The 20,634-nt window shown below is 40.0% G+C and overlaps 1 protein-coding gene across 1 annotated transcript in view; it reads left to right on the top strand.

Moving 5' to 3' along the window:
* LOC144679986 (vesicle-associated membrane protein-associated protein A-like) overlaps positions 1–3,160 on the top strand; it is a 108,919-nt gene extending 105,759 nt beyond the window's left edge. The window contains exon 6 of the mRNA XM_078541047.1: positions 2,396–3,160. Coding sequence (XP_078397173.1) covers positions 2,396–2,557 — 162 coding nt within the window. The 3' untranslated portion in view covers positions 2,558–3,160. The remainder of the gene's footprint in view (positions 1–2,395) is intronic.
* The last annotated feature ends 17,474 nt before the right edge of the window (positions 3,161–20,634 follow it).

Genomic DNA, 20,634 nt, shown 5'->3' on the forward strand with positions numbered 1-20,634 from the left:
TCTGCTTTGAAGTTAGCAGCTATTAATTCTAATTTGCAATCAGACTTGGTGCTAAATTGCTAAATCAGGAATATTATTTTTAAATATACTTTCAAAGACTATTATTCTCTAAATGGGCTCAAAGTGTGAAATAGCTGGTCCCAAGACTTGCAGTTTTGTTATATACATGTTGGCAAGTTCTCCTAATGCCGTAATATCACTTCTGCATCTTCTACCACGTTGTGAAATTATTTTTTTAAAACAGCTATCCTTTACCTTCCCAGTGTAATTTTAAATCACTACCATTAATAGCAATATTGTTCTCTTGTCAACCAAAGTTAGTGTTTATCGTGGCTCTCATACAATTTTGTTTTGCCACAATACTATTGTAAAACCTTTATTAAATGCATTCAAAAGTTTAAAAAAAAGACGCAACACCTCGTGACATTGAACTTATTGCCTTTATTTTAGTTATTTCTGAATGCTTTGTTGCATTGGATTAGTATATTTTTCTACTGTGTAGAGTTCTAAACAATGCCTATAATTTCTAACATCCCATTTCTGAACTCTATAAAGATTGGATTTGCACGGTTAATCTTCCAGCCATTTGGTACTAAGTCAGTGTGCATGTTTTTGTCAGTTGGGCTACATTTTGAATTCCAAATTGAAAAAACACTTACCACTTTATTTGCTTAAATTGCATGTTCAGTTAAAATTGCACCTTTGCGTTTTGTTTGACTTTTATAATTTGCTGAAAAACAGGAAACTAGTGAAAGCTAGCATATGTAAAAATACATGTATGTTGCAACCTCTGGTTTCTATCAGTATATCACAGTGCTCAAATTATTCAAATACCCTGAAACAAAGCTTTTTTTTAGTTTCACTTTGACTGGCACTATGTAAGTGGTCAGTAGTTGTACCTGAAACCTTTCTTGGTTTAAATCTATGAACATTTTTTATTCATATTTTATGTCAGTGAATATCTGTTTATTAGAAATTATTATCTATCTAATTGATTCAGATCCCTTGGAATGTCATGAACACCCCTAGCATTGTCACCTGAACAAATAGCGGTGTTATCTTCACATTAACATGAGCAACTCTCATTTGTTACTGTACCATGCCGAACAGAGCATTTTTCATTTTTCATCATCTGCTTTCTGTATCCAAGCCTAGGTTTAAACCAGTTAATTAATTGCATCAATTTTATGTGTCTAAAAAAAAAAAATCACATACCTAAAATTTCAGGTGTCTAAAAATCCCAACTAACTTGTATTTACAGGCTAATCTTTACAGCGTCAATAATTTTGTAGGATGTATGTTTTTTGCTCCTAAAACATTGTTAACTATTTTCCCTACTAGAATATTAGATTGAAGGTTTTTTTTCTGATTATTGGGAAAACATTTTCTGACTCCTTTGGCTTGGGTGGAGCTCCTGAAATGTTAAGTCTGATCCGCACTTGTTTTCTAACTCAGTTCCATAAGAACTCTAGAATATGTTCCATTTCAACCAGATGACAATTATCCTCCTTTTTAAAACGGGACTGAATGGGATCCTCAGAATGTGCTTTCCCTGGACCTTGTTGCCTTTGGTTAATATTCAAAATTTCCTGTATAAAATTATCCAAAAGTCTTTCTGAATGCTTGCAATTGGAATTTATTTATTTTTGAGTTTCTCGTGGACTTTCTCATGAAAGCAAAGGTCATGTGGAAAAATTATAATTGGAGACTAAACTTTTGAATAGTGTTTTGCATCAGAATTAAACTAGTTACTTTTACAACTGTAAAAATGGTTTTTAGTCTTCAGGTCTTTGAGTCAACATGTGGGCCACGCAGAGACTCTTTCCTGCCTCCTCCACCCGCCCCTACACAAACCGAAGGAATGAAAGTATTGGAAAAGATTCAAGCACATAAATAAGTCGTCAACCCATATTAATAGGCAGTTAAAATCTTTATCTGCACCAGGGTGTTAATTTATGAATTAGTGTGGCCTGTAGTATATGTGGTGAAACTTAATCTGTACTGTCTTGCCTTTCGAAACCATGTGCCATTCCGTAACTGAAAGCACAAATGGCTTCTGCTGTCAAGTGTGCTCACTAACTGGCTACTTCGTGCACAAACAGGCCAGTGATGGACTTTTTTCCTTGTGTAGAGAAGCAGATTGTTTCCAAATGATTGTTAAAGTTGACCTGTTTTGAGACTGAGTTTTGCATGAAATGTAGAATGTTTATTTTTTTTTTAAAAAATGAAAATAAGGTTTCTGGTGCTGTTTCAGGTATTTGTAATTCTGTGGGCCTCAAACAAATGGCTATTAATGCACAATTAAATTCTCACTGTTTGGACTAATTATGCAAATTTGAGATGCTGCCTAATGCAGTGCAATTCCATTGTAACTCTCCTGTTTTGTTCTCTTTAGGATGATGGACTGAGGCTGAGGAAGGCAGCTCAGTCAGGCAACCCAGTGTCTTCCACATCTAGTGTTACACTCAGAGACAACGGCTCCACTGCTCTTCCCTCCCTCCTTGTTGTAATTGCAGCCATTTTCATTGGATTCTTTCTAGGGAAATTCATCTTGTAGAGGAAGCATGCAAGTTATTGAGGCCTGAAATGTTCTGTTGATCTGCCATATCATTGGTAGTATGGCTCACAGTGACCATGTTTGTGTACAGCATCTTACAGGCCTTGCCTTTAATGATCTCACGGTTAGAACACACAAATTACTTTCAGTTCTTGGATAATTGGAGTTGTACATTGTCAAAACATCAATAGCAAGTGTCTCAAGGTTTTTGCATAAAGGTCCTTGGAAATAATGAGTTGTTCTCTCTGTGGTTTAATAAGAGTTGAATGAAATGTTAAGTGTCTTGTAAATGTTATTTTAATCCTTTTAAATTTTGTTACCTGTTGCTGGATTACCTCTTGAAATTTTTCATTTTATAGTCAGGTTGCTCATGCCACTTGTTTACCAGTGATGAGAGATGTACTGGAGAAAAGGTGCCTCCTTGTAAATTACCCCCATCGCCCCCCCATTCCTTGCTGCTGAAGGCTGACAAGTTTATCAATGCAGAGTTTCTCCCTAGCTACAGAAACATCCCCCGTGAGGCAAATGTTGATTGAAAGCTCTCCATTCTTACCAATCCTGTCCCATGGTATTTAACGAAAATAAAATCTTTAACACATTAAACTACTGTGTATTTTTTCTGACTCGCTTATTTTGGAAAATATACCTCACTTTCTTGTCATCAAGCATGTGGAATTTAAATGCCTTTGTTAAAATGTTACTTTGTTATATATCTCCCTCTTTTTTTCTTATCTCCCCACCCTGGCAAGTGTTCACTCTATGCACTGTTCCTAGACAAAGGTGTCCTGCTACTGGTGCTGCTGTATAATCAGGTGGTACAAGGTATACAGTAGTGGCATGAGTTGACTTGCCCTTTAGTTTTATTCTTCGCCTACCCCAGACAAATTATGTCTCACTGTATTGGGTGACTTGGGAACAGCCTGTACTATACCACATGGCAAAATCCAAATTGAGGCCATCGCCATCCTTTCAAACACTTGTGCTCGCAAAGTCTGGTACTGACATAATGTATACGGCAATTTTTTCTTTGAAAGAATGATGTCCCTTTGTTATTGTAGTGGTAGAATTATTAATAATTCTACTAGTCTGTAAATTAAGAAATTTTATATTTTCGTTTTCATCTGTCATGTTAAATTTGGATAACCTATGGTGGTACAACTCCTGTTCATGTATAGTTAGTATATAACAAACAGAATGCACTCAATAAAGTGCCTATTGCACTGGAACGCGCAAGAGTTGTTGTAAGGTATGTTGAACAGTATATAGAAAGGGCATCTAAGTCTGGCCGTGCCGAACTGTGAAGGGACATTGGTGGGATATGTGTCTGATAATGGGAAGAATGGTGATTCGCTGCCTGACTCCCACAATGCTGCTCAACCCAACCCCATTGATCTGGGAGCCTCCCCCACTCTGGCAGACCATGCAATCTTCTTTGTTCATCTTGCCAACTTCCATCAACCATACGTCCTGGAACCTATCACCTCAATCCTACCAAATCCTGGTATTTACCTCATTACTGCAGCTGGGGTCCCTCTTTTCCAGCACTACTGTAAGCCAGGCATGCCTTTCTACCGCTGATGGACCATAATGTTGGTTCAGCACTGAGACCCGAGTGATTTTCCCTATCCCCTGCGCCTCCCTGTCACTCTTTGAGTCAGTTCTTCTGAAGGTTAGATTCTCATTGTGCTGTCCTGCCAAACTCCAAGACCACTCGTTCAATGCTGCTAAACCTAACAAAGCTTCCCACAAGAACTTTTCCATATGTATAAAGCCAGGTAACTCCCTCAAGCCTGGCAAACAATTACCTACAAATTGTTCTTTGGGTTGTACCTGAATTTACTCAATATTTCAATTTTTTTTTGAAGAAACCAGTGTGTTCTCAGACACACCGTGCCATACCAAGGGAAATCAACTGATAATATATATTGTAAATATGGCCGTTGAGAAAAGAAGGTTGTAAACTCAGCAATTTTTGGTGACGTCTGGGAAAATCTTTGACCTTTTGCTTAGCAATTTGAACAGCCTTTTAATACTGAAATTGTCTTGAATTTTTGTCATAGCTATTCCAGCTTCATTGTTCTGGCTGCTTGAGTTCATTATTGCTGCTTGACTGGAATGGCTGGTCAAATTTGCCTCTATAGTTTAACTACAATTTCCATTGGCATAGTGGTTTGAATGGCCTACTTCTGTGCTGTATTATAGGATCATTTCAGTTAATTCCCTGTTGTGATTAGCATTACTGCAAGCATGATGAAGTTAGACATTCTGTGGTTTCATTTCCCTCTGGTGTGCTTCCACATGACTGGTTGGCTGGAAGTAAGAGTTTCCACCCTGCCTCTGGATTGAATTGACTGCCCTGGGCACCTATCTTAACCCCCTGGTTGGATGGATAGTTTATGGATCGGTTATAGGGCTGCCATAAATCTGTTTGTTTTTCTTTTTTGATTTTTGAAAATTTGTTTCTCTTTCTCTCTCTCTCTCTCTCTCTCTTCTCCCCCAGCTTCCCTTAGATTATGCATTTCTGGCTGCCAATGTCCCCTTTCCTACACAGCCCAAGTGACTATCTTGAGAGCTCAGGTAAGGATTATATGCTATTCAAGTGGCATCAGAGTGGAGTCCAATCCTCTTCCTGATGGTTGCACATACATTTTGCCACAGATGTTGCTGGATACAAATGAGGAGCAGAAACCCTGGCTACTGTTTTCTCTCTTTAGGACGATAAGGCTAATTGTATCAGCTGACTGCAGTCACAGCTGAGGTCAACAAGCTCAATGCACATAAGAAATTGAACCTATCAACCTTTGGTTGGAAAAAAAATATCATGATACTCCATCAACCATCTAATAGTTCCATGAGGTTTATCTCGAGTAGTTGAGTCATACAAATAAGGATTGCATGAGGTGCAATCTTCTGTCTACATAGCTGAAGGGGAGAACAAGGGTAAATCAAACCGGGTCCCTGCTGTCTTTATATCCAGTGGCCCATTGTCAAAAGTGCACAGATGAGGACAGGATCAGCATTTGATTTGATGGTCCCTTCCTACCCTATTTTAGGTGAATACCTGGAAGGCCCTTTTTGTTGAGGCTTTTGATGAAATAACTATTTGGATAAGGTACTGGATGTGGCTCATGCCACCCCAGGAAGGAATGTTCTTTTTAAGAGGGGAAGGAAGGGAAATCGTCAAGAGCGCTTTTTGAAAAAAATGAAATGGCTGTTACTGACTGTCCTCAGCTAGCAAGTGACCAGGAGATTACCTGATCAGTTAGAGTCACTTCAGAGATCTGAGGTGAGGGAAATTTAAATGAAGATTAATTTGATTTTGCCTTGAGGGATCCTGAACAATTATATGTTGAATAAGAGATCTTTAGAGCAGTGCTTTACGAGTTCACATATTCAATAATTTGAACTTCTAGCCACTGGGGAGACTAGATATTGTCAGATCACAGTCAATCGAATGGAGATCGCCGTTGGAAGAAGTGAAAATTAATCTGGAAAAAAATTGTTGAAAGCTGTGCTTCAGCCCCAGTGATCAGACCTTTACACAGTGCTGCTGACCTTGACAGGAAATGACTTTGGGTTAGATTTTATTCCAGAAAGTAATCTAGAAATGGTAGGTGATAACATGATCTAGAAGATTCCCACATTTCACAAGCTATGATATATCACTTATGTGGAATATAACTTAAAAGTAATTGTAATTGAAAATTGGATAGCCTAGTTCTTATGCTATATTCAATCGTGTCTTGAATGAATGTGTTGCTAGCTTCTAAAATAAACTTGGTTTCTGAATAATTAAAATACCATACATTTAGAACCAAACTAATTGCCTTTTACATACAGTATATAGTGTGGTACTGTTTTTACTTTGTTGTAAAATGGTTATAACAACATGTTTGACTCGTGTTGCTGAATCTTCCTTTCTTGTGCAATAAATGATGTGTTTGAGTGATATACCAGAAAACGTTCCACAAATTTGGTTTACTATGTTTAAGCTTCTGTAATTTTTAGACAGAAAATTGTAGTTGCTTTCAATGTTTAATTAAATTTCGGCCATGTTAGTACAATAAACCATTTTTGTATTAGTTTCTTGTTCCTACTGTGTAACCTCCAGCAGTAACTAGCTGCTGTCCAGTTGCTGGCAATTACGTGTAGTACACACTCAAGGCAGTTAATTATTTTTAAAGATTTGTGGTTTAAGTTTGACTTTAAAGTCACCAATAAAAGGTCAACATAACCCGGATGTCAGCATTGTCTCATTCTGATTTTTAATGCTGTATATCTGCAGAAGGTGAGCTAAATTATTCTTTTAGCATTTAACATTAGCTGGTGTACTAGTAGGAGATTAGAACAGTTCTTATCCAATATAGCACTAGATGGAAAATATTGGTTCGACTATACCTGTAATTCAGTAGATAAGTTGGTAGCTTTAGTCCAATTCTGTTGAACACAAATTTAGATCAAATATAAAGATTAAATTTCAAACTATGCAGTAACTGTACTTTAGAAGAAATGTTTTATATTTTAAATACCAAGGCTGAGAAGTAAGCCTTGTATTCAAGGAGATGCTCACAAAAGCTGCACACAAAAAAACTTGCTTAAAAAATGTTTTGATGTGTATTTAGTGTTACAGAATTTTCCTCAGTTTGGCACTTGTAATAGCAATGCTCCCTAATTTAGTAATTTAGTTGATGTATTTAAGGAGTAATAACCATATTTGAGTGTATGAATCAACAAAACAGCTATTCAGAATGATATCCCTGTTCTGATTTTTAAACAAAAACATTGTCCAGTGTTTTCCTACCCATGTTTTGTTTTTTTCTTTAGAACTAGAAAATATTCATGCATTTGCATAATGGATCCTATAAATAAACCTGTTTGTATAGAGTTTTAAAAAGAACTCTGTCCACCAGAAACACATGAAGAATTTTGTTTTTATTCACACAAATATTTTTTAAAAACTCGTCTGATGGTCTCTGAAATGTGCTGGTTGACATAATTCCCTGTAACATAGCTACATAGTAGCTAGGCATTTTATGTATTAGTTATAGCCTTCTGACATTTGAACATGTTAACTATATGTTATCACCCAGGTTTTAGCTGCTTAAAATTTTAGGTGTAGCCATATATCATCCGGTACAGAGCTAACATTGTAACAGAACTTTATGTTTACATGACTTGAAGTTGGAGACTTGCTCTAGTTTTGGAGTGCAGTTCTTATGCAGCAGTAACCTTTGTACATTTGATTTTAAAAGTACTGCCTTTTGTCAACATTTGACTGGGTGTGGCATCAAGGAACTCTTGTAAAACTGAAGTTGATGGGAATCGTGGGTTCAGGGTGCGGGTTTTGGGGGGTGGGGGGAGGGGGGGGTTGCGGGGTGCTTTCCGCTGGCTGGAGTCATACCTAGCATGAACAAAGATGCTGGGATGTTGTTGGAGGCCACTCATCTTAGTTTCAGGACATTGTGGCAGGAGTTTCTTAGGGCAGTGATGCTTCATCAATAACCTTGCCTCCACCACAAGGTCAGAAGTGGGAATGTTTGCTGATGATTGCACAGCGGTCAGTTCCCTTTGTATCTCCCCAGATAACAAAGTCCACAGCTGCATGCAGCAAGAACTGGCCAGCATTCAGGCTTGAGCTGATAAGTGGCAAGTAACATTTGTGCCACATGAGTGCAAAGAAATGATCATTTCCATCAAGAGAGATTCTAATCATCAACAGCATTACCATCACTGAATTCCTTGTCCACATCCGGGGGGCTTACCATTGACCAGAAACTCAATTTAATGAACCATTTAAATAACATGACTATAAGAGCAGGTCAAAGACTGGGTGTTCCACAGCAAGTGACTTATCTTCTAAATCCCTATAGCCTTTCCACCATATATGAGGCACAAAGCAGCTTTGTGATGGAATACCTTCCCTAGATGAGTGCAACTCCAACAATACTCAGAGCTCAACAGCACCCAGGGCAGCGGAACTTAGATTGACACCCCATCCACCATCTTAAACATGCACTCACTCTGCCACTGGCACACTGTGGCTGCAGTGTGCACCATCTGCAAGGTGCACTGCAGCAAGTTGGCAAGACTTCTTTAACAGCATCTTCCAACCCCTTGACCAGTAGTGCTAAGATGGTCAAAGGGCATCAGGTGTGTGGAAACACCACCAATTACAAGCTCCCCTCCTAATCATGCACCATCCTGACTTGAAAATATCATTATTCCTCCATTGTTGCTGGGCCAAAAGCATGGAACTCAATACCGAAGAGCTCAACGGGTGTATCTTCACCACATGAACTGCAGCGATTTAAGGTGGCAGCTAACTACCACCTTTTCAAGGGCAATTAGAAATGGGCAAAACTGGTGGCCTTACTAGTGATGTCCACATCACATGAATGAATTTAAAAATATCAAGGACCTTTGAAGGTCAAGGTGAGATTCAAAGCCAAGCAGCCTCTGTGGATCATTTGAGTTTTTACCAAGTTTGTAATAAGCTATCAGTAAAATGGAATGGGGATTTTGTGCTTTGCAGTGCCTTTATTCTCACCCAAATTTAGATTTTTAATAAATACAGCCCTTTACGTATCCCTCCTATCTCTGTAGCAGACAACATTGTAATTGTTAAATTATAGTTATCTAAAATTAGGGATGACACTGCTTGAGTTTACTAAAACTTGTGTAATATGATGCAAAATTGAAACAGGTAAGATTGAGGCCTACTGTTCTGTCTGCAAGCTCATTGTAACTAATGAATCTACCAAAGACCAAGAGGAAAAAATGTTGGATGAAATGTACGTGACTGAGTAGATGAGACAACAACTACTTTTCTTTAAATCCTAGTATAATTAATCACTGATCAAATTCGAGTCTGCTATTTATTTGCTGCAGGGTCTTGACAGAAATGAGTTTGGAAATTTTTAGCCTGAGCTACTAATGGATGCATTCCTACCGTACAAAGCTGCCTATGATTTGAAACCTTTTTTTGCATGTTCACTGGAACCATTAAGAAGATTGGTGTGAAACCTGATAAACACTATGCAGGTGTAGATGTGGCTGTTTTTGAGGTTGGGAGAGGTTGACTGGAGTTTAGTGTTCTGTACTTGAGCTGGGCATGCTTGCTTACAGATACTGGCTAGGCAAAGTTTAAACATTATTTCAATTTTAATGAGCAGAGCTATCATTTTAGAAATGCCCATTAATGTTATAAAATGGTAAATATTTTCAAACTGAAGACATGAAAGAAGAGAGATGACAAGCTGGGGAATAGAAGAATCATAATTATGAACAAAATTCAGCATGCTGACATTCTGAGAAAATCCCTATTGTGTGCCATCCTTGTATGTGAACTGTATATCCTCCTTACAGTTCTTATGGTCTTGTGTGGGGAAAATAAACACACTTTACTGTCTTTTAAAAAAACTTAAGAAAATTACAGCAGATGGATCGAACATTCCAGCCATCTGCTTGGATTTGAACCTGTTTGTGCAATTCGCTCCAAACCTTTTTGCATTTTCAGGATTGAACCCCTTTATGTGGTTGTATTTGAATAATGGAAATAAAATATTTTGAACATTTTCCCAGATGCCAGCATCACACATGCCAGTCTTCAGCCATTTCGATTCACTCCACATGATATCAAGAAATGGCTGAAGGCACTGGATACTGCAAAGGCTATGGCCCTGACAACATTCCGGCAATAGTACTGAAGACTTGTGCTCCAGAACTTGCTGCACCCCTAGCCAAGTTGTTCCAGTACAGCTACATCATGGGCACCTACCGGCTATGTGGAAAATTGTCCAGGTACATTCTGTACGCAAAAGTAGGACAAATCCAACCCGACCAATTACCGCCCCATCAGTCTACTCTCCATCATCAGTAAAGTAATGGAAGGGGTCGTCAACAGTACTATCAAGCGGCACTTGCTTAGCAATAACCTGATCAGTGACGCTCAGTTTGGGTTCTGCCAGGGTCACTCAGCTTCTGACCTCATTACAGTGTTGGTTAAAACATGGACAAAAGAGCTGAACTCCAGAGGTGAAGTGAGAGTGACTGCCCTTGACATCAAGGCCACATTTGACGCAAGTGTGGGTCAAAATCCTGGAACTCTCTTTCTAACAGCACGGTGGGTGTACCTATACCACATGGATTGCAGTGGCTCAAGAAGGCAACTCACCACTGCCTTCTCAAGGGCAACTAGGGATGGACAATAAATGCTGGCTCAGCCAGCGAAGCCCACATCCTGTGAATGAATAATTTAAAAATGGAACCCTAGCAAAACTGGAGTCAATAGGAATCGGGGGGGGAAAACTCTCCGCTGGTTGGAGTCATACCTAATAAAAAGGAAGATGGTTGTAGTTGTTGGAGGCTAATCTCAGTTCCAGGATACCACCGCAGCAGTTACTTGTCAAGAAGATATAACCGTTTTTGTAATGTTATTTGGAATTTATTGTAAAGTAGAGTGATAGTGGGGCCTGTGTCTATGTGTGTGTGTGTGACTTTACTGAATTAAAGACAGCTGGCCTGAAGGCTTTGCTATAAGAAGAGAAGCTAGGTTTGAAATGCTAAATCGGTAAACATGGGTAAAGTTTTAGAATGTGAGGCGTAAAGGGAACATTTGTATTTTTAAATAAACCAGAGTAGCTTGAATTCAAAAGATGGGGTGAAATGTTTCACCTAGCCAGAAGTTAAGAAACTGTTCATTTTCCCCAAAGATTACTGGTAAAATTGGTACGATGATAGATGTTTATTATTAGAGAGGTGAAGTCCAAAGACATAGTGAAACAATGAGGATTTGCATTCAGAGGGAAAATATGTATAAAGGGGAGAAGACTGTGTGCAAGGGAAGGCATTTTTAAGTTCTAACAAGTGTGAAAAGCCTCGAGTTGCTGTCTGCAAGGAACCGAAGCTGAGGAAAATCTCACTTTGAATTTGACTGTCCAGGATGTGTGCTTTACCTGGGTCTGTTTAAATCTTTGTTTTACTGTTGCCTTAATGAAGGTGTAACTGGGAGTTAGATTAAACAAGGAGCTAGGAGTTATCATAGTCATTTCTAGACATACATATGTGCTTAAACTTATTTCTTTTATTAATAAATGTTTAATTTAGTTTTGTAAAAACTTTTAAGACTTGTTGGACTTATTACTACCGAATTCAAGGCATGCATCTCGAAATAAATATACAAATTGCAAAACAGTCGTGGCAGTTGTTTCAAGTTTCCCTTTGGGATTTGAGCAGATTGGCATTTACCATCCACCCACTATAACATCCTCAGAGTAGTGTTCTAAGCCTAACCATCTTCAGCTGCTTCCTCAATGACCTTTCCATCATAAGGTCAGAAGTGGGGATGTTCGCTGGTGATTGCACAATGTTCAGCACCATTCGTGACTCCTCAGATACTGAAGCAGTCCATGTCCAAATGCAGTAAAACCTGGACAATATCCAGGCTTGGGCTGACAAATGTGCATTAATGTTACTTACCACAAGTGCAATGACCATCTCCAACAAGAGAGAATCGAACCGCCTCCCTTAACATTCAATGGTATTACCATACTGAATCCCTGCTATCAACATCCTGGGGGTTACCATTGACCAGGAACTGAACTGGACTAGCTAAATAAATACTGTGGCTACAAGGGCAGGTCAGAGGCTAGGAATTCTGCGACAAGTAACTTACCTCCTGACTCCCCAAAGCCTGTCCACCATCTAGAAGGCACAAGACAGGAACACACTCCACTTGCCTGGATGTGTGCAGCTCCAACAACACTCAAGAAGCTGGATACCAGGACAAAGCAAACAGCTTGATTTGCACCACTTCCACAAACATTCATTCCCACCTCCATCACCTACAAGGTGCACTGCAGAAACTCACCAAGGCTCCTTAGACAGCACGTTTCAAACCCACGGCCATCCAGAAGGGCACGGGCAGCAGATATATGTGAACATCACCACCTGGAAGTTCACCTCCAAGCCACTAACCATCCTGAGTTGGAAATATATCGCTGTTCCTTCACTGTCGCTGGGTCAAAATCCTGCAACTCCCTGCTTAACAGCACTGTGGATGTTCCTACACCACATGGATTGCAGCGGTTCAAGAAGGCAGCTGCTCACCACCTTCTCAAGGGCAATTAGGGATGGGCAATAAATGCTGGCCCAGCCAGCAAAGCCCACATCCTGTAAATGAATTTAAAAAAAGAGGCAATCGTGAAATTTGATGCATGACACCTTTTTTAAACAAACCACAAGAATTGCAACTTTTTAATATGGGCAGGGTAGAGAAAGCTGAACAAAATTATTCATAATTAACAGGACATCTTCATGAATGAAAAGGGATAAAGATGACTGTACTTAAACCAAGGAAGGACAGAGTGTTCTGACTAACACTGAGTCAGGAGCTGTGAATGATTTAAATTGGACAGCTACGATGGGGAGGACAGGTGTGTATGGATTCGAGCAGTGATTTTTAACCCACAGAAACCATGCAGGTGGGCAGTTAAAATTTGACCAGGCAGTTACCAGCGAATGCCCTGCCTGGATGCTGCCGCCTTCAGTTTTAACCTGCTCTTCTGAACAGGTGGCAAAGGGAGGAACCCATGTGAAGCTAGTTGGTGGTGCTTCTTTCATGTGTACTTAAGTGTTTGATATCGCTTGGACCCCAACGGTTGAGTACACTATTCAGAAAAGATAATAGACAGTATATAATAGACATATATAATATATAATGATATATAATATAGTGTATAATATAATAGTATATGGTGCAGCCACATATCAGATACTTGGAAGGCAGCTGTTCCCAAACTGTGGGCAGTGATCCCAAATTAGGGGTAGAGGGGGTTGCAGAAACAGTGAATGGGTTCGCAATAAATAAAAGTCACATTAATCTCTCCCCCCCCACCCCACGTTGAGTCAGTGGGAAGTAACCAATCACAAGACAAAATTTGGACGTTGGACATTTTGGCTATGGCACTCTGGTCGATGTGCTGTGAGGTAACTATGCATTGATGTGACTACATTAAGAATTTTCCTGGAGCTGCTTGTTGGAGTGGTGTTGCTGGAGGGAGCTGTGGATTCCGAGACCAGCAGCAGGCTGGTCACAGAGGGCCTGGGATTTTCATATTTATATGATGTAAATGTTGATCCATAACATACATGCTTTATATACTGAATGTCACTATGCTGCTCTGTTGCTGTTTGGTTTTTGTTGGCATTTGGGCTTGCATTAGTTTTCAAGTGTTAAGGGTGGGGCTGCATTGGTAAATCGTTTGGGCAGCACTGCTGTAAGATAAACCAAGTTATACCTGAGGCAGTTAGAAAACATCCCATCTCACTAACCTGGTTAGCTATTTCTAATATGGGGAGAGATGAGAAATCCAAGTCAGCATGAGACAAGAAGGAAGACAGCCCCTTCTATGGAGGTTAGGTGAGAATAGGAAAGCTATTTTAATGGATGGCTTCAATCAGTCTGGTGAACTGGAGAAAACCCAAGTGGTTTGGAGTCTGACCTGGTAAATGTAATGCATGACTGCTTTGTAACCCAATACATCAAAGAAGCAATGTTTCTTAACCTGATTTTTTTGCAATAATCTAGACCACATAACAGGAATCGTATGATTGGGGGGGGTGGTGCAAGAGGAGGAGGATAGTGACCACCCCAGTGCTTTAAATTCGATGTGCTGTGGGATTCTGATATACCAAAAATACTCCTGCTGAGCACATAACTATAAAAGTGATAATTTCATTGAGTGGTTTGGTAGTATTGTGACTGCATTACTGGACAAGGAATCCAGAGGTCCAGAGCAGACTAATAAGCCAAAGATTGTGAATTCAGTTTTTCTTTGAGAAAGGTTATTTAAGTAAAAATATGGTGGAAGTAAAGAAGTGATTTTTAGATTCACTAATGTCCTTTTGGGAAAGAAACATGCCATCCTTACTTGGCATGGTCTATTGGTGACTCCAGTCCCACATTGATGCAGTTAGCTCCTAAGGGTCCACTGAAGTAGCCTGATAAGCCATTCAGTTATGCAGCATTTTAAAAAAATAGGCCGATGAAGGATGAGCAGTAAGAAATTCTCTCACTTTCAATTTACTGTGTGGGGAATTGTGGAGAAGAGAGCTCATCAACATTAAAAAATAGAGGACCACTGGAATACAGAATTCCTTTCAAAGGCAGGCTGGATAGTTAGATAACTAGAAGCAGTATGGTCTTAAATGGATTGATTAAATAAATGAAAAGTGAAATGGAGAGGAAAATAATCTCTAGAACTAGGGAAAAAGGAGATGTCATGTACTGAGCTGAAGATAAGAATACAAATATGTTAAAAGGTATCAGAAAAAAATAAAATAGATGCAGTTGCAAAACTATGGCTTCAATTTTCGTCTCTGAGACAAGGGTGCAGAGTGGGAAAAGTTCCCAACTCTGCCAACCCAACTTGGGAGAAAGTGCCCCAATGGTCCGATTTTTGTTCTGGGGGGGTGGGTGTGTGCTGAAGTGGGGCGGGTTAATGGGAGTTGGGCCTGATGACCCCAGAAACATTGCAGAGGCAGCCACAGGCTGTTGGTTGTGGGATGTCTGAAAGACTGGCCTCAGTACTCCAGCACTTTGCTCTAACTGTGGAGAAAAAAAACAGCCATCTACCCCTCACCCCCCCCACACACTCTGCTTTCCCCATCCATGCCACCTCATGCCCCCATGCCAACCTATACCCCTCTGCCCTATGTCCCTTTAAAGCCCCTATGCCAACTTAATGCCAGCCCATGCTGCCCCCACACACCACCCTTTGCACTTACAACCTCCATGCCAACTTACCCAATACCCTCCATGGGAAGACATCAGGACCCATGCTGAGATGAAACAAAGTAAAATGCTGAGGGTCTGTTGATGAACTCGCTAGTTAAAAAAAAGCTTTCATTGATAACACCCACCCACTACATCACTACATTTAAATTCTTTCAATTACTTAATTCCTTATTAAAAACAAACATTTGTATTTATAGCCCCACATCAAAGACTTTATAACCACTTGGAGTTGTCAATCAAACTGAACTGATAGGCATCCCACTGTGATATTGATGGGTTGTGGAATCAGTCATGCAGCCCAAATCCTTTAATGATAACCCTCAGCTTTATGTCAACAAACAGAGTGAAATAGCAAGCACTGATTTATGTTAAGCTGCAACTGTTTTTGCTTTAAATTTAAATGACAGGAGGTTTAAACGCTTTGAAAGCTTGACAGTTGCAATAAGTTGATCCACTTTTTATGCCCTTTTTCATTTTCACTTTTAACAATCACAAAGGGCACCTGACCTCTCCAAAAAGGGGTCCCTGGACCTAACTAAAATGTTACCTTACCTCTCCAAAAGAGTACCCTACCTCTCCAAGTAACTCAGATAAGTTTAGAACTTCTCTTCAAAAGTGTAAAGCCCATAAGCCATGTTTTGGACATCCCACTAATGAATTTCTCTTAAAGGCAGCTGCCCTTTTACATGGCCAGCTGCATCTGTGAACCACAGATGTGCAAATGACCTGCCCCTATTTCTCCCTCCCTGCCGCCAGTGAAAATGGTGAGTACCAGTTTGGGGGCAGGACTTCCAGAATCGGGGCTCCAGTGCCATTTTGGCTAAGTTGGTGACCTTCTGTGTTGTTGCAAAAATTCAGGCCATTGATTCAGAAGAGGAAGTTCCTGCTTGGCCAACCTCTGCAATTCCTGTGAGAAAGTTATTTTCCTAACCGGTTCTGTATCTAGACAGGCAGAAGACATTTGACACATTTTCACACAGGATTATTAAGCTAAAGGCTATGAGGATTCAAGTTAAATCTCAGATAGGAATAAAAAAATGTTAAAAAGCTAAAATAACAATGGATACATTAGATGAGTTACTTCATGTGGATGCATATCTGGACCAGGGGCTTTATCCTTTGTAAGTTTGTTTATTTTATTCAATACTTCCCCACCATTTTTTACAAATTTTAAATGCACTTTTCTCATTGCTCATCTCATCATCCAATGTCATATCTATCTGTTCTATCTCCCTGGTAAACACTGAAGCGAAGTCATTATTTAATATTTCTGCCATCTCTATCGTTACCTGTGGTGTTGGAACCATAGAAAAGTTATGGCACAGAAAGAGGCCATTCAGCCCAACATTTCCGTGCCGGCCGAAAAATAAAAAACTAGCCGCCCATTCTAATCCCACCTTCCAGCACCTGGTCTGTAGCCTTGTGGGTTACAGCACTTCAGGTGCCGATCCAGGCACCTTTTAAATGAGTTGAGGGTTCCTGCCTCCACCACCAAACCAAGCAGCGAATTCCAGACACCCACCACCCTCAGGGTGAAAACGTTTTCCCCAATGCCCCCCCTAATCCTTCCACCAATCATCTTAAATCTGTGCCCCCTCTCCACTCGGGGAAACAGGTCTTTCTTGTCTACTCTATCTAGGCCCCTCATAATATTGTACACCTCAATTTTGTCACTCCTCAGCCTCCTGTGTTCTTAGGAAAACAACTCTAGCCTATCCAATCTTTCCTCATAGCTGCAATTTTCAAGCCTTGGCAACATTCTTGCAAATCTCCTCTGTACTCTCTCCAGGGCAAATATGTCCTTCCTGTAATGTGGCAATCAGAGCTGTGTACACAATTCCAGCTGTGGTCTAACCAGCATTTTATCCATTTCCAGCATTATATCCCTGCTCTTGTATTCTATACCTCATCCAATAAAGGAAAACATTCCATGTGCTTTCTTTACCACCTTATCCACCTGTCCTGCCATCTTTGTGGACATGTATTACAAAGTCTCTCGCTTCCTCTACTCCCCTCAGTAACCTCCCATTTATTGTGTATTCCCTAGCTTTGTTTACGCTTCCCAAATGCATTACCTCACACTTCTCTGGATTGAATTCTATTTGTCACTTTTTCGCCCACTCAACCAAACCACTGCTATCATTCTGGAGTCGACAGCGATCCTCTTCACTATCAACTACACGGCCAATTTTTGTGTCATCTGCAAATATCCCAATCATGCCTCCCACATTTAAGTCCAAATCATTAATATCTTCAACAAACAGCAAGGGGACCGTTCTCAACACTGAGCCCCGTGGAATGCCACTGGAAACCACTTTCCACTCGCAAATACACCCATCAACCATTATCCTTTGTTTCTTGTCACTGAGCCAATTTTGGATCCAACTCTCACATTCCCCTGTATCCCATGGACTTATACTTTCCTGACCAGCCAGTATTATCCTGCCTATCCCTTAATGGCCATATTACCATTACAGACTCCCTTCTTTTTATTGATGTGCTTATAAAATATTTTACTATTTTAGTTTGTATTCCTTGATAATTTAATTTCATAGCTCCTCTTTACCTTCCTAATTGTTTTTTTTCACTTCTCTCTTCACATTGGATTAAGAAGGAGTCCTGTCCACATTGTAGGAACTCCAACCCCTCACCCACATCTATCTCTTCTGTCCATTGGGACCACAAGTATTCCAAATTTATTTCAATGCATTGGACTCAGAAACTCAACGTAAAGTGATCAAATTTGAAAATGCTACACTAGGAGGGACAGTGTAAGAGGAATTGGTGGAAATACTTTCTCTCTATGTACCCTATCCGTTCCCCGTAATATCATGAAAAAATCATTCAAATAATCCCCTAATCTCTTAAATTCCAGGGAATACAATCCTAGTTTGTGTAACCCTTCCTTATAATTTAATATAAAAGCAAAATGCTGCAGATGCTGGAAATATGAAATGAAAACGGAAAATGCTGGAAAAACTCAGCAGGTCTGGCAGCATCTGCGGAGAGAGAAACAGAGTTAACATTTCGAGTCCGTATGACTCGTCTTCAGAGGCCTACATGATCCACAGCAACGTGGTTGACTCTTAACTGCCCTTTGAAATAGTGCGGCAAGCCACTCAGTCCAAGGGCAATTAGGGATGGGCAACAAATGCTGGCCTTGCCAGTGACACCCACATCCCGTGAAAGAACAAGGAAATAAAATTCTCTTGAGAGCAGAGAAGAATAAGTGGAGATTTGATCTAAAGTTGTGAATGTTTTAAATAGAATAAAGAGAAACTGTTTCCAGTGGCTGAAAGGTTGATAGTCAGAGTGCAGAGACTTGGGTTGATTTGCAAGAGAATCAGAAGTGATTTGAGAGAAATCTTTTTTTTACACAATGAGTGATTGGTATTTGTGATGCACTGAGTGACGGAGGGAAACAGATTCTACTGTAGTTTTAAAAAGGGAATTGGGCAAATTCTTTAAGAAAAAAATGCAGCGCTACCGGGAAAGAGCTGGCGCCTACCTATACTGTTGTTTAAAAGAACCAGCATAGACTCGATGGGCTGATTGGCCTCCATCTGTTTTTTTACTCTCTGATGCTGGTTCAATTGAAGCATTCAAAAGGGAATTAGACTGTTATCTGAAAAAGATAGAAAGTGCAGGGTTACGGGGGAGAATGGGGCAATAGTACTAGGTGGATTGTTCATCCAGAGACCAGTGCAGACATGATAGGCTGAATAATCTCCTTCTGCACCGTAACAATTTTGAGATTCTGACTCTGCTGGAGCTGAATTCCCTGACAGGCATTAATTAGCTTAGCATCATTATCCACAGGATCCGTTCGCCTGTTCCAACAGATACAGGTGTCCCAGGGTCATACTGGTCTGAAAATATTGTGTTGTTTCGAAGCTGGTACTTGCAATGACTGGCTGACCCTATCCTTTTCAGCTTGTCCCCTTTCCCCGGTATGGGGTACACATAATTGGGAAGGAATGTATCACACCAGTGTAATCCAGAAAGTGGGGCTTGTTGCTTGGAATCAGGCTATTTGAGTGAACAGCAGAATTACCCGCCCTGTTATAACTCACTGTTCCCTAGCCTTCTGTTCTGTCGTCAGACTAGTCTTGATGGTTCACTGGCTTCTTTGGGCTTTTGTCAACCTTGGCAGCTTCCTTTGTGAGAAACACAATGTTATATTTTTTATTATAAGTATGCCTCCCTCATTGTTTGAAAAGCATTATATTGTTGTTAATTTAAATCTCATTGCTGCCCAGGAGGAAAAAAACAGCTCGAGCCAGTATTCTTATTTCCCAGTTTTTACTGTTTTTTTTTCATTCTGGGTGTTGGTTTATGTTCAAAGAAGGATTGCGATGTGAAGCAGATATGAAGCCTTTGGAGATGGTGCATAAATGATTTATGAAGATGGCTTCAGGGACGAGGAAGTTGGTTCCATGGATAAATTGGAGGAGCTGGAATTGTGCTCCTTAGAAAAGAGAAAGTCGAGAGGGTATTTGATAGAAGCGTTGTATGAAGACAAGAGTAGATAGAGAGAAATTGTCCCTGTTGATTGAAGGTTTGGGAACCAGAGGGCACTCATCTAGGTGATTGGCAAAGATCCAACGGCGACATGGGAAAAGATGTTTTTCCACAGTGGGTGATTATGGTCTGGATTGCACTGCCAGATACCTGGTGTGGGCAGATTCAATCGAGATTTTCAAAAGTGAATTGGATAAGAGCCGGAAGAGGAAAAATGTGTGGAGCTGCAGGGAAAGGGCAAGTGAGTGGGCCCAGATGAGTTGCTCTGGCAGAGAGCTGGCATGGACACAATGAGCTGAATGGCCTCTGCCTGTGCTTTAACCATTCTATGATCCTAACTGGTACAACATAATGGGAAAAGTCACCTAATTGCATCAGAAGCAAATATCTTAAAGACACAGTGACCAGAAGATGAAGGCAATGTGCTTCTCAGTTGTGGAGACTGGACTTTTCTATTTAAAAAAAAAGTTGCATCTTTTGTGTTTTGGTATAATGGTGTTCTAATTTTTAGATTTCTCTTTTTACAGATTCACACAGTTGTTGTTGACCATTTATTTCACGAATGTTCTGAAAGTCTAATTGTGAAAGGCAAACTAGGCACTCTTGGACAAAAACCCTTTTCATTTAATTCTCATCAATTTGTAATGATTGCACTGCAACTCATTTTTGATTTTATATCACCAATAACAGTTTAATTTAAGAATTACTTTCTAAGAGCGAAACAGAAACATATGTAGCTCATCATTGTTAATTAACTCCC

The sequence above is a fragment of the Cetorhinus maximus genome, chromosome 4 (genome assembly GCF_964194155.1).
Source record: "Cetorhinus maximus chromosome 4, sCetMax3.hap1.1, whole genome shotgun sequence".
NCBI lineage: Eukaryota > Metazoa > Chordata > Chondrichthyes > Lamniformes > Cetorhinidae > Cetorhinus > Cetorhinus maximus.